Source organism: Thunnus thynnus, chromosome 5 (genome assembly GCF_963924715.1).
Source record: "Thunnus thynnus chromosome 5, fThuThy2.1, whole genome shotgun sequence".
Classification (NCBI taxonomy): Eukaryota; Metazoa; Chordata; class Actinopteri; order Scombriformes; family Scombridae; genus Thunnus; species Thunnus thynnus.
In genome coordinates, this window is record NC_089521.1 from 11948252 (window position 1) to 11963178 (window position 14927).

The 14927-nt window shown below is 39.4% G+C and overlaps 1 protein-coding gene across 1 annotated transcript in view; it reads left to right on the forward strand.

Annotated features, from left to right (window-relative positions):
- The first annotated feature begins 10475 nt into the window (after positions 1-10475).
- Positions 10476-14927, forward strand: part of LOC137183766 (receptor-type tyrosine-protein phosphatase eta-like) — a 30274-nt gene continuing 25822 nt past the window's right edge. The window contains exons 1-2 of the mRNA XM_067591069.1: positions 10476-12303; positions 13291-13551. Coding sequence (XP_067447170.1) covers positions 12093-12303; positions 13291-13551 — 472 coding nt within the window. The 5' untranslated portion in view covers positions 10476-12092. The remainder of the gene's footprint in view (positions 12304-13290; positions 13552-14927) is intronic.

The following is a 14927-nucleotide window of genomic DNA, read 5'->3' on the forward strand; positions in this document are numbered from 1 at the left end:
AGCAGAAACAGTCTAATTTTTAAATGTTTTTGTTCCAAGTTATCAGATTATGAGGAGCTAAGGTTAAATAGACTGATCCCTGAGCAAACAGTCTTTAAGGTGATTTCTTGATTGTTTTTGGGTCTGAGTGTTATTATGGAGGAAGGAACTGGGGCGTTATCAGGAGGCAAGCAGCAAAGGCAGACTGTGAGGAATGAGAGGGAATCGGAGTGGCAGGCCGGCTGCCTTTTGGGTTGATGTAATGTTTATGTAGTGGTCAGTACAGCCATTTCCTCCTCCTCCTCCTCCTCCTCCTCCTCCTCCTCCAGACAGAACAGTCAAAGGGCACATATACTGTACACAGGGCAAGAGGGTCCCAGCCAGGTATGTTACACAATGAACATTAAATATCGCTCTTCAAGTGAAAGTGTAAGTATGAGAAGGAACAATGAGCTTCTCAGTGCTGTATATCACCAACCTTTGAGCTGTGTCTAAAAGCAAGCAGCAAAATTATTTTTCTCCTTCTTTCAGTGGCTTTAATAGAAATATTATCCTGCCATTAGTGATTTTAAACAAACACCACTAACATCCTGTTAGAACATATCTCTAACACATATAATTTAGAAAGAGGGTTAAAGCAGAACAGGGGGATGTGCACAAGGGTGGAGCTGAGTCCCAGTGGATTCATAAAAAAAAAAAAAAAAAAAAGTCCATTATTTGAACTTCAGTGTTTCTAGGCCACTATTTCTAAAATGGGAATTTGAGCTTGGGTTATTTCTTCTCGCTGAGTCAGTGCCAAAGCATAATGGCCTGAGACGTTGTTTTGTTTATTTAGCCAGGAGAAAATAAGTGACACTCAGGAAGAAGGCCAAGGGGAAATAAAACATTCTAGCTCAGAGAAGTCATATCCCCAGAGGTCAAGTTAACATGAAGATTTGTTTGAAAACATGAGGTTGTCATAGCATTAAGACACAGCTTTCACATACTGGTATGTGACCTTTACCATATTCTTGTGGGGCTGGAAGAGGTTTTATTCCTTAAGATTCTGTTCAAACACAAACAGCAACAGTTGTTCCTAAAATCAAACTCTGTCTAGTTATAATGTCTTTTACTTCTGGTCCGGTTCTGGTTCACACTGGCTTTTTACAAAGAACTGTAAACATGAAGTTATACAGACCGACAGGTAAGTCACTCATTGGACACATGCTGCACTTTAATGCTTCGGAGGGTATGTTAATGTTCTGCGGTATCACCGAGAGTTCATGAAGAAGTAACTATTAGTATTATTAGACTACTAATTGGCCACATGTAAAGACAAAAAGATAGAGACAGGATGGAAAAGAGGCATTTTGTACAGTATTACGGTGGGATTAATACTATGTCACACACTTTTAAATGGACTTGATGAACTGCCAAAGTACATGTAGCCTAGTAGGATACAAGCACAACACACTGCAGTCATCCATGCTTGTCTGGTTGATTGGGGACAGTCCCTGCTTTCACCTGTTACCATAGTTACCAAATTATTTGCATAACCATACACATCGCTTATATACAGTACATGGTTATTGCATCCTGAATGGTTCACAATCAACAGATGAATTTTATAGTGGTTGGTAGTGGCTTTTAAAACCAGTCTACCATCACAAATTCCTGTGGTTGGTCTGTTTGCATTCAAACCACAAACAAACTGCACCAGAATCTGATTTGAAGTAGACCGAGACCCACCATTTTAAACAGTCAGTCTGCACCAGAGTTCGATTGACAGCTTTCACGCCAGCCCACTCCACTAAGTAGTGTGGAGTTAGTTTAACCAAACCAAACAGGTCAGGGAAAACCAGTTTTTGAAAAGAGCTTAGCCGGTTGTTACTGAATAGGCCTATATGCCTGTCAAGCTTCAAAGTTCATTAATGACCTTTGGCTTCAAAAAAGCCAAAACAATCTCACCACAAGGTCTGTTTAGTAGCTGTTCTAGAGCTTTTGCTCACATAACATGATCTGTTTCTGCAGATGTTCAAATTTCCTTTTCTTTGTGAGCACTTAAAGGACCTCTTGTCCCTGTTTGCTTAAAACATTTAAGGAGGTTTATGTTAAGCTCCTGTGTGTGGAGTCTGAACATGACTACCAGTGGTACTCATACTCTCCAGAACTACATGAAAACTTACAAAATTAGCCAGAGAGGGGGCAGAGGACAGGCACACTACCCTTTACTGAAGTTTTTATATAAAGTACAAAGTTGCTCTGGCTAAAATGCAAAGAGTTGACTATTTACACATCACGTAATTACAGAGAAACATTAGGATTCATTTGTATCTGTTGAAAGTTTAGTAGGTTAGCATGTGAAGCTACCTCCTTTTTTAGCCTGTTTGTAATAGTAACAAACATAAACACTAGCTAAGACATTCCTTAACAGAAATAACAAATATGAATAAAAATGGGAGAACTAATGGTCAGTAAAAAAGAGAGGAAGGCAGAGTTTTAATTTTGAGAGATTTGTTAGACTGTGACCCTAACAGATGTGGATATTTTACCAACATACTGTCCAAACACAAGTCTAGACAGTGGAGACCATTACCACTGTGGAGGACAGTATTTCATCTCTCAAAAACCACCTATGTGGTGGTAAAGGGAAGTATGTCACTGAGTTGCGGACAGCAAGAAATTTTCTTAACAGCCATTTACACCCTCTGACAGGGCATTAGTGGGAAGTTCAGCCACTCTAACACGCGCTGCTGCACACGCAGCTGAGGTATAGACATGCAGATGTTAACTTCCTCATACATGCATACAAAATTCACCCAAAGTGACAGGATTTTTTTTCATACTAGCTGATAATGTAATAGTTTGTTGGTTGGTTGGTTATTATATTTAATTATAGTGTCAAGTGTCAAATATTGTGAGTGACTTCGGTAAAAGTGGAAACGCACACTGATTACTCTAATTTCATTGAAATGTATCTTATATAGACACTCATATTGATTGTCATATTGATGATGATGTTTCTTAACACATAGTACATTTTATCGCACTGACTTTCTCATACGCTATGCAGATACCCTCCACGAGAACCAAGAGCACTGAAGCCTTGAACCCATCCTGCATCACTGTGTGGCACCCTTGTGCTTCAGAAAGAATAGGGACCCAGACGGTTGGGAGGAAGGGCAAGGTCACTGTTGTGAATAGAAAAGGAAAAGATAAGGAGAGGACACTGGTCTCCAGGGACAGGCGGGTGGTAGGGGCATGATTAAATGCAGCATGTACCTTTTCTTTTTAGAATTTTTGAGTCTGGTCTGTTCTATTCTCTTAAAATGGTGTGACTATAATTAAGTACCATAATGCAAAAACATGTTGTGTAAGCTTTACAATGTAAGTATAAATGTGAAAGAATGAATGAACACAATGAAAATACAACAGTATTGTTTGCACATTACTACACAGTGTATCTGTACTACTGAAGACAAGAAAGAACTACTTGTTGCAAGCAAATCATGGAAAGAAAAAAAAAAATACACTCAGTTGCCAGTTTATTGCAGTAGGTACACCCAGTTAACACTAACACAGTCTAATACAACAGCTTTATAATAAAGCAGAAATGAACAGTTGATTTATCGATTACCTCGAAAAATTATGTATTATTTATCAATAATTAATCGTTTAAGTCTTTTATCAAGCAAAAATTCCAAATATTATCTGGTTCCAGTTTGTCCATTGTGAACATTTTCTGCTTTTCTCTGTTTCATATCATTGTAAACTCTGAGTTTTAGACTGTTGGTCAGACAATAAGACAATAAGACATTTGAAGACATCTTTGGGTTTCTGTTTTTTTATGATGGACATTTTTCATATTTTTTTGGACAATTTATAGACTACACGACTAGTCAATTAATAAAAAAAAAAAAACAATCGACAGATGAATCAGTAATGAGAATAATCACTAGTTGCAGCCCTAGTTGTAATGACTCTTATTTTGGAGGCTGTAGTTTGTGGTGCTATTGAATTGTATTGTGTTATATATTAAGTTATTAAGTCTAATCTCACATTGATAAAAACTGGGTTGACAAGTATAATATCAGTTTATTTTTAAATATATCCTCAAACAAACTGTATTTTCAGCTTACACCCTATAATTGAGTCTATGTCTTGTACAGTGAAACATACCTGCACTTGTCATTTTGTACTTTCATTTCAAAGTACACCCTGTCTGATGACCCCGATTAGGTCTTTTGTGATGCAGGACTGCAGTAATGACCACTCTGTCACTGTTAGGGAGAGTTATTGATTGGTCCTATCTGTGATCTTTTATGGGGGGAGAAGAGAGAGTGATGTAATTTGAGCAATGATGTCCTGTGTTTAATGTTTAGCTGTGTGGTAAACAGACTGAAAGGCAACATGTCAGCGAGTGACTCTAGACTGTTTAAGTTTTGGCTAATAAGTAATTTTGTAACCAGAGTTGTGTGTTAAGTCCTGATAACCAGGACACAGGCGGTAACCAGAGTAGAGATATTGAAAAAGAGGTGTATGGAAATAAAGTTGTAGGCCCACATGTGATATTATTGTTTGCTATGATCAGCATTTGTTTGTAATCTTTTTGGGGCGTTTAAGATGAGTCACCCAGATGCAATCCTACGAGCAGGAAGAACAGTATCCTTAATAATGATTACCAGAGTTTACTTCCTTGTTTGTACTAACTGGCGTACAAACATGATCTATTCGTCAGTTACAATGGGACTTTATCCCATAATACAGAGCTTTTGGGTGTTAATTTACATCACGGAAGAAGGACGTGCAGCAATGACTAAAACAAATGAAGTTGGAGCTATATGACCTACATGGATTTGTGGATTTTACATAGCAGCCTTAAGGGGAGCATATCATTTATAAACTTATATATGGTGGTTATTTCACTGTCTGATTCTAGCATGCTTAGACAATATACTTAAATTTGGCTTCTTTTAGGCCAACAAAAAAAGCAATAAAGAACTAGGGCTGGATATCAGTATCTGTGCCTATGCAGATACGTTACTTTGAGCAAATAAAACCATGTTTTTTCAAGCATGACCCTTCCATATTTAACTCTGAAAAGAAAAACATAACACCTGCTGAAAAAAACCCTTTTTTGCTGACCTCCAGTAAGGTCATTTCTTATCTTGCTGCAGTGATGTGCAGGTGTATTGTGACATCACTGTTGGGTGTGGTTACAGGTGTAACAGAGCACATTTCTGTCAGAGGCCTGAAACATTCAACCACAGAGGGCAGTAAAGCACTGCTTTTCTGACTGCTGTTACTGCACATTGCTCTTTAAAAAATACATTAAACTGCTTGATGTTTCAGTGCAAAATGAAATAAAAATGCTTCAGTACAATAATGTCTTCAGTTAGTAATGTTGCCTTATTTTAATCAGGAAACATCTGATCAAATAAAAGAAAAAACAACCCAAACAATGTGACCAGGTATTCAATACCAACTTTTGATTATTGATGCTTTTTGATAATGGACTATGTACTCAAAATGTGTAGCAGTCACCCACCCCTATCAAGGACTCAGCATTTCCCCACCAGAGTTTTTAATTTTTTAATTTTGTTTTAATTTTATTAAAAAATAAGCAAACTGTTGATTTAATATATCTGCCTTTATTGCCCTGCTTTCTCATCACAGTTTCACTGTGACCAGTAAGATGCTTTTGGTAACCATAAAGAGAATGAGAGAAAGGTGCATCACTGTGTCGTCTCACTGGAGGAACCACATCTCATATCATGTGTGGCATGGGGTTATAAAAGGTTGTTATTTAATAAACCGAGGAAATCTTACCGCTTCAACAAGAGTTCCATTTAATGATTTCAAGGCTTTCATATCAGGCTTGTTCTATCAGTCGTCACTAACTTCTCTGACGCCCTGTGACATTGAACAGGTGGTTTGGTTTCTGGTTGATGCTTTGAGGTTGTTCCAAACTCAATACTGACCTCTTCTGGTGCAAAATGATTTACTTTGTTTTTCTCTGTCTTTATCCCTACAGAACTCCCGAGCCGCATGTGCCGGTAAGTACAGACTTGCTGTTTCCCTATTTAGTTTCATGTGCCACATTTCTGTTCATTTGTCTCTGCATATTTAAAGAAATACAAGCTCTCACACAGTACCATATTTGGTGTTTAATGTAGGCTTGTTAATTACTTCACACCTGTCAAAGAAGTTTTTTTTAAGAAATTTTGCTTTTTAAAAAATCTAGTTGTGCTCATTTCTTCTTTTTGGTCTTGTTTTTCTTCTTGTTCTTGTCCTCGTTCGCCTATCTCATAGATGGTGAATGTGACAGCAATCAAACAATATTGTTAACAACAGACACAACAGTCACGATTCAATCTAAGCCAAACTGCACCTTATCGGTTTCAAACATATCTGGAAATGGTACGCTAGTTGGTCTGATTCCTGGAGCTGTCTATAATATCTCCATTGATTGTTTGAACTGCTGCAAAGTGGTCACAACTAGTAAGTCAATTTACTTTGTCAAATCACTTGTATTCCAGTCATCAACAATTACTTTATACAGTGAATTATCTAAAGCATGTTATATTAAAGATTCAGCATCTTGTTGTTTGTACGACTGCAAACAAAGTGCTCTCAGTATGAATAAACAGAAATAAGAGATGATAATAATGTGTTACACATATGATGAGTAATGAAGACCTAAAATACCAATATTTTCTCCCCTACCCACCTCTCTGTCACTCACAGTGCCTGCAGTAGTCAGCGGTCTTAATGTCACTGGAATCACAACAACCTCTATAAATCTCACCTGGACTAAATCAGAGGGAAACATCTCCTTCTATAGAGTACAGTGGACAGGTGGAGAAACCAATCTGACTGTAAATGTGACTGAAACATCTAAAACCATTACTGACCTGAATCCTGGGATCCAGTACAAAATATCTGTAACTCCAGTGGCAGATGATGGCCTTACTGAAGCAGCAAGTGCAGAAATTTCTCAGCACACAAGTAAGTATGCATTTAATTTTGGCTTACATTGTAAGATGATCAATAGAATTCTTATTGTCTGACTCCAAATATCTGCAAATAACTGTGAATATTTGTAGCATTGATTGAGTGCATTTAAAAACGATCTACTTCCAGTGTAACCATTTTATGACATTTGGACAAAAGTTTTTGATCTATCAAAGAGTCACATTGCTCAGCCTTTTCCTTCAAAAAGACTCTTACCATTTATTCGCTCTCAGATTCAGAGGATATTTACATTAAGTTATATTTTCAACTTTCCTATGTAGTGTTTTTCATGTGCTTTGTCATACACAAATTACACAGAGCCTGAAGTAGTCAGGAATCTCAATGTCAGTGAAATCACAACATCCTCTATGACTCTGACCTGGACTAAACCAGAGGGAAGCAGCTCCTTCTATAGAGTACAGTGGACTGATGGAAATGTAACTCAGAGTTACAATGTCAGTGTCACATCTAAGACCTTTACTAACCTGACTCCTGGTGTCCAGTATACAATAAGTATTACTGCAGTGGCAGATGATGATCACACTGAAGGACAGAGTACCACTGTTTCTCAGTACACAAGTAAGTAAGCATTTAAATGTAGTTCATACTGTCAGCTAATGACAGTCTGCTGAGGACACCTGGTGAAGGTGAGACAGGTAGTGATTGTGTTGACTGCTGGTGCAGGTAGCAGATGCAGTGATGCTGCTGTTGTTGTTCTGGTTTATGGATAAGTGAGATCACATGTCCAGTTCTGTTTTTGCTAAAACTTTGAGATTATGGTACAGCAGCTGAAATGAGGTTTCTTCACAGGGTGGCTTGCCTCACATATCATTGTAGGGTTCAGTAAGTCTCTATGTCAAACTGCTGTTACTCTGTTATAAGATGAGTCAGCTGATGTGTTTTGGTCACCTGTGAAGGATGAAGGTGGATCCTTTAACACAAGGATGCTAGATGAACTTGCAGCTGCATGGAGGCAACTTGAAAGTGTTTCTGGTGCAACGAGGCTCTGGCTGCACTGTTATCACTGTGACTTTGACTCAAAGAAGAATTTAATAAAGCTACAATGTAGTGATTTTAAAAACTCTTCATTTCCCCTTATGACACCTCCTCCCTCACAGAGCCTGAAGTAGTCAGGAATCTCAGTGCCACTGAAATCACAACATCCTCTATGACTCTGAAGTGGACTGAACCAGAGGGAAGCAGCTCCTTCTATAGAGTACAGTGGACTGATGGAAATGCAATGAGGAATGACAGTGTCACTGAAACACATATAAACATCAGTGAGCTGACTGCTGGAGTGCAGTACAATTTTACAGTCACTGCAGTGGCTGGAGATAACAAAACAGTAGGACAGGCAAAGACAATTTCACTGTATACAAGTAAGATGTGTCATACATCACTAACTGCATTTATTATTATATGTTGCCATTATGGATGCACCATTAGTGGTTCTCCTCCAGTTAACCTTTCTAACATATAATTTACATTGTTTTTTCTTATGTAGTGTTGTGCCTGTTAATTGTATGTTTCACTGTCATCTTTTCTCCTTTGCATCCACTTCTCTGTCACTCACAGAGCCTGAAGTAGTCAGGAATCTCAATGTCACTGAAATCACAACATCCTCAGTGTCTCTGAAGTGGACTGAACCAGAGGGAAGCAGCTCCTTCTATAGAGTACAGTGGACTTATGGAAATACAATGAGGAATGACAGTGTCACTGAAACATATATAAACATCAGTGAGCTGACTGCTGGAGTACAGTACAATTTTACAGTCACTGCAGTGGCTGGAGATAACAAAACAGTAGGACAGGCAAAGACAATTTCACTGTATACAAGTAAGATGTGTCATACATCACTTTCTACATTTATCAATATATGTTGCCATTATAGCCAGTTTAAGCGCTCCTCCAGTGAACCTTTTTAACTGTGGTTTCCATGTTGTTACTTCTGTACTTGGTCTTAGATGAATTATATATCACTGTCATCTTTTCTCCTTTGCATCCACCTCTCTGTCACTCACAGAGCCTGAAGTAGTCAGGAATCTCAATGTCAGTGAAATCACAACATCCTCTATGACTCTGAAGTGGACTGAACCAGAGGGAAGCAGCTCCTTCTATAGAGTACAGTGGACTGATGGAAATGCAATGAGGAATGACAGTGTCACTGAAACACATATAAACATCCGTGAGCTGACTGCTGGAGTGCAGTACAATTTTACAGTCACTGCAGTGGCTGGAGATAACAAAACAGTAGGACAGGCAAAGACAATTTCACTGTATACAAGTAAGATGTGTCATACATCACTAACTGCATTTATTATTATATGTTGCCATTATGGATGCACCATTAGTGGTTCTCCTCCAGTTAACCTTTCTAACATAATTTACATTGTTTTTTCTTATGTAGTGTTGTGCCTGTTAATTGTATGTTTCACTGTCATCTTTTCTCCTTTGCATCCACCTCTCTGTCACTCACAGAGCCTGAAGTAGTCAGGAATCTCAATGTCACTGAAATCACAACATCCTCAGTGTCTCTGAAGTGGACTGAACCAGAGGGAAGCAGCTCCTTCTATAGAGTACAGTGGACTTATGGAAATACAATGAGGAATGACAGTGTCACTGAAACATATATAAACATCAGTGAGCTGACTGCTGGAGTGCAGCACAATTTTACAGTCACTGCAGTGGCTGGAGATAACAAAACAGTAGGACAGGCAAAGACAATTTCACTGTATACAAGTAAGATGTGTCATACATCACTTTCTGTATTTATCAATATATGTTGCCATTATATCCAGTTTAAGCCCTCCTCCAGTTAACCTTTTTAACTGTGGTTTCCATGTTGTTACTTCTGTACTTGGTCTTAGATGAATTATATATCACTGTCATCTTTTCTCCTTTGCATCCACTTCTCTGTCACTCACAGAGCCTGAAGTAGTCAGGAATCTCAATGTCACTGAAATCACAACATCCTCAGTGTCTCTGAAGTGGACTGAACCAGAGGGAAGCAGCTCCTTCTATAGAGTACAGTGGACTGATGGAAATGCAATGAGGAATGACAGTGTCACTGAAACATATATAAACATCAGTGAGCTGACTGCTGGAGTGCAGTACAATTTTACAGTCACTGCAGTGGCTGGAGATAACAAAACAGTAGGACAGGCAAAGACAATTTCACTGTATACAAGTAAGATGTGTCATACATCACTTTCTACATTTATCAATATATGTTGCCGTTATAGCCAGTTTAAGCCCTCCTCCAGTTAACCTTTTTAACTGTGGTTTCCATGTTGTTACTTCTGTACTTGGTCTTAGATGAATTATATATCACTGTCATCTTTTCTCCTTTGCGTCCACCTCTCTGTCACTCACAGAGCCTGAAGTAGTCAGGAATCTCAATGTCAGTGAAATCACAACATCCTCTATGACTCTGACCTGGACTAAACCAGAGGGAAGCAGCTCCTTCTATAGAGTACAGTGGACTGATGGAAGTGTAACTCAGAGTTACAATGTCAGTGTCACATCTAAGACCTTTACTAACCTGACTCCTGGTGTCCAGTATACAATAAGTATTACTGCAGTGGCAGATGATGATCACACTGAAGGACAGAGTACCACTGTTTCTCAGTACACAAGTAAGTAAGCATTTAAATGTAGTTCATACTGTCAGCTAATGACAGTCTGCTGAGGACACCTGGTGAAGGTGAGACAGGTAGTGATTGTGTTGACTGCTGGTGCAGGTAGCAGATGCAGTGATGCTGCTGTTGTTGTTCTGGTTTATGGATAAGTGAGATCACATGTCCAGTTCTGTTTTTGCTAAAACTTTGAGATTATGGTACAGCAGCTGAAATGAGGTTTCTTCACAGGGTGGCTTGCCTCACATATCATTGTAGGGTTCAGTAAGTCTCTATGTCAAACTGCTGTTACTCTGTTATAAGATGAGTCAGCTGATGTGTTTTGGTCACCTGTGAAGGATGAAGGTGGATCCTTTAACACAAGGATGCTAGATGAACTTGCAGCTGCATGGAGGCAACTTGAAAGTGTTTCTGGTGCAACGAGGCTCTGGCTGCACTGTTATCACTGTGACTTTGACTCAAAGAAGAATTTAATAAAGTTACAATGTAGTGATTTTAAAAACTCTTTATTTCCCCTTATGACACCTCCTCCCTCACAGAGCCTGAAGTAGTCAGGAATCTCAGTGCCACTGAAATCACAACATCCTCTATGACTCTGAAGTGGACTGAACCAGAGGGAAGCAGCTCCTTCTATAGAGTACAGTGGACTGATGGAAATGCAATGAGGAATGACAGTGTCACTGAAACATATATAAACATCAGTGAGCTGACTGCTGGAGTGCAGTACAATTTTACAGTCACTGCAGTGGCTGGAGATAACAAAACAATAGGACAGGCAAAGACAATTTCACTGTATACAAGTAAGATGTGTCATACATCACTAACTGCATTTATCAATATATGTTGCCATTATATCCAGTTTAAGCCCTCCTCCAGTTAACCTTTTTAACTGTGGTTTCCATGTTGTTACTTCTGTACTTGGTCTTAGATGAATTATATATCACTGTCATCTTTTCTCCTTTGCGTCCACCTCTCTGTCACTCACAGAGCCTGAAGTAGTCAGGAATCTCAATGTCACTGAAATCACAACATCCTCAGTGTCTCTGAAGTGGACTGAACCAGAGGGAAGCAGCTCCTTCTATAGAGTACAGTGGACTGATGGAAATACAATGAGGAATGACAGTGTCACTGAAACATATATAAACATCAGTGAGCTGACTGCTGGAGTGCAGTACAATTTTACAGTCACTGCAGTGGCTGGAGATAACAAAACAGTAGGACAGGCAAAGACAATTTCACTGTATACAAGTAAGATGTGTCATACATCACTAACTGCATTTATCAATATATGTTGCCATTATAGCCAGTTTAAGCCCTCCTCCAGTTAACCTTTTTAACTGTGGTTTCCATGTTGTTACTTCTGTACTTGGTCTTAGATGAATTATATATCACTGTCATCTTTTCTCCTTTGCGTCCACCTCTCTGTCACTCACAGAGCCTGAAGTAGTCAGGAATCTCAATGTCAGTGAAATCACAACATCCTCTATGACTCTGACCTGGACTAAACCAGAGGGAAGCAGCTCCTTCTATAGAGTACAGTGGACTGATGGAAATGTAACTCAGAGTTACAATGTCAGTGTCACATCTAAGACCTTTACTAACCTGACTCCTGGTGTCCAGTATACAATAAGTATTACTGCAGTGGCAGATGATGATCACACTGAAGGACAGAGTACCACTGTTTCTCAGTACACAAGTAAGTAAGCATTTAAATGTAGTTCATACTGTCAGCTAATGACAGTCTGCTGAGGACACCTGGTGAAGGTGAGACAGGTAGTGATTGTATTGACTGCTGGTGCAGGTAGCAGATGCAGTGATGCTGCTGTTGTTGTTCTGGTTTATGGATAAGTGAGATCACATGTCCAGTTCTGTTTTTGCTAAAACTTTGAGATTATGGTACAGCAGCTGAAATGAGGTTTCTTCACAGGGTGGCTTGCCTCACATATCATTGTAGGGTTCAGTAAGTCTCTATGTCAAACTGCTGTTACTCTGTTATAAGATGAGTCAGCTGATGTGTTTTGGTCGCCTGTGAAGGATGAAGGTGGATCCTTTAACACAAGGATGCTAGATGAATTTGCAGCTGCATGGAGGCAACTTGAAAGTGTTTCTGGTGCAACGAGGCTCTGGCTGCACTGTTATCACTGTGACTTTGACTCAAAGAAGAATTTAATAAAGCTACAATGTAGTGATTTTAAAAACTCTTCATTTCCCCTTATGACACCTCCTCCCTCACAGAGCCTGAAGTAGTCAGGAATCTCAGTGCCACTGAAATCACAACATCCTCTATGACTCTGAAGTGGACTGAACCAGAGGGAAGCAGCTCCTTCTATAGAGTACAGTGGACTGATGGAAATGCAATGAGGAATGACAGTGTCACTGAAACATATATAAACATCCGTGAGCTGACTGCTGGAGTGCAGCACAATTTTACAGTCACTGCAGTGGCTGGAGATAACAAAACAGTAGGACAGGCAAAGACAATTTCACTGTATACAAGTAAGATGTGTCATACATCACTTTCTACATTTATCAATATATGTTGCCATTATATCCAGTTTAAGCCCTCCTCCAGTTAACCTTTTTAACTGTGGTTTCCATGTTGTTACTTCTGTACTTGGTCTTAGATGAATTATATATCACTGTCATCTTTTCTCCTTTGCGTCCACCTCTCTGTCACTCACAGAGCCTGAAGTAGTCAGGAATCTCAATGTCACTGAAATCACAACATCCTCAGTGTCTCTGAAGTGGACTGAACCAGAGGGAAGCAGCTCCTTCTATAGAGTACAGTGGACTGATGGAAATACAATGAGGAATGACAGTGTCACTGAAACATATATAAACATCAGTGAGCTGACTGCTGGAGTGCAGTACAATTTTACAGTCACTGCAGTGGCTGGAGATAACAAAACAGTAGGACAGGCAAAGACAATTTCACTGTATACAAGTAAGATGTGTCATACATCACTAACTGCATTTATCAATATATGTTGCCATTATAGCCAGTTTAAGCGCTCCTCCAGTTAACCTTTTTAACTGTGGTTTCCATGTTGTTACTTCTGTACTTGGTCTTAGATGAATTATATATCACTGTCATCTTTTCTCCTTTGCGTCCACCTCTCTGTCACTCACAGAGCCTGAAGTAGTCAGGAATCTCAATGTCAGTGAAATCACAACATCCTCTATGACTCTGACCTGGACTAAACCAGAGGGAAGCAGCTCCTTCTATAGAGTACAGTGGACTGATGGAAATGTAACTCAGAGTTACAATGTCAGTGTCACATCTAAGACCTTTACTAACCTGACTCCTGGTGTCCAGTATACAATAAGTATTACTGCAGTGGCAGATGATGATCACACTGAAGGACAGAGTACCACTGTTTCTCAGTACACAAGTAAGTAAGCATTTAAATGTAGTTCATACTGTCAGCTAATGACAGTCTGCTGAGGACACCTGGTGAAGGTGAGACAGGTAGTGATTGTATTGACTGCTGGTGCAGGTAGCAGATGCAGTGATGCTGCTGTTGTTGTTCTGGTTTATGGATAAGTGAGATCACATGTCCAGTTCTGTTTTTGCTAAAACTTTGAGATTATGGTACAGCAGCTGAAATGAGGTTTCTTCACAGGGTGGCTTGCCTCACATATCATTGTAGGGTTCAGTAAGTCTCTATGTCAAACTGCTGTTACTCTGTTATAAGATGAGTCAGCTGATGTGTTTTGGTCACCTGTGAAGGATGAAGGTGGATCCTTTAACACAAGGATGCTAGATGAATTTGCAGCTGCATGGAGGCAACTTGAAAGTGTTTCTGGTGCAACGAGGCTCTGGCTGCACTGTTATCACTGTGACTTTGACTCAAAGAAGAATTTAATAAAGCTACAATGTAGTGATTTTAAAAACTCTTCATTTCCCCTTATGACACCTCCTCCCTCACAGAGCCTGAAGTAGTCAGGAATCTCAGTGCCACTGAAATCACAACATCCTCTATGACTCTGAAGTGGACTGAACCAGAGGGAAGCAGCTCCTTCTATAGAGTACAGTGGACTGATGGAAATGCAATGAGGAATGACAGTGTCACTGAAACATATATAAACATCCGTGAGCTGACTGCTGGAGTGCAGCACAATTTTACAGTCACTGCAGTGGCTGGAGATAACAAAACAGTAGGACAGGCAAAGACAATTTCACTGTATACAAGTAAGATGTGTCATACATCACTTTCTACATTTATCAATATATGTTGCCATTATATCCAGTTTAAGCCCTCCTCCAGTTAACCTTTTTAACTGTGGTTTCCATGTTGTTACTTCTGTACTTGGTCTTAG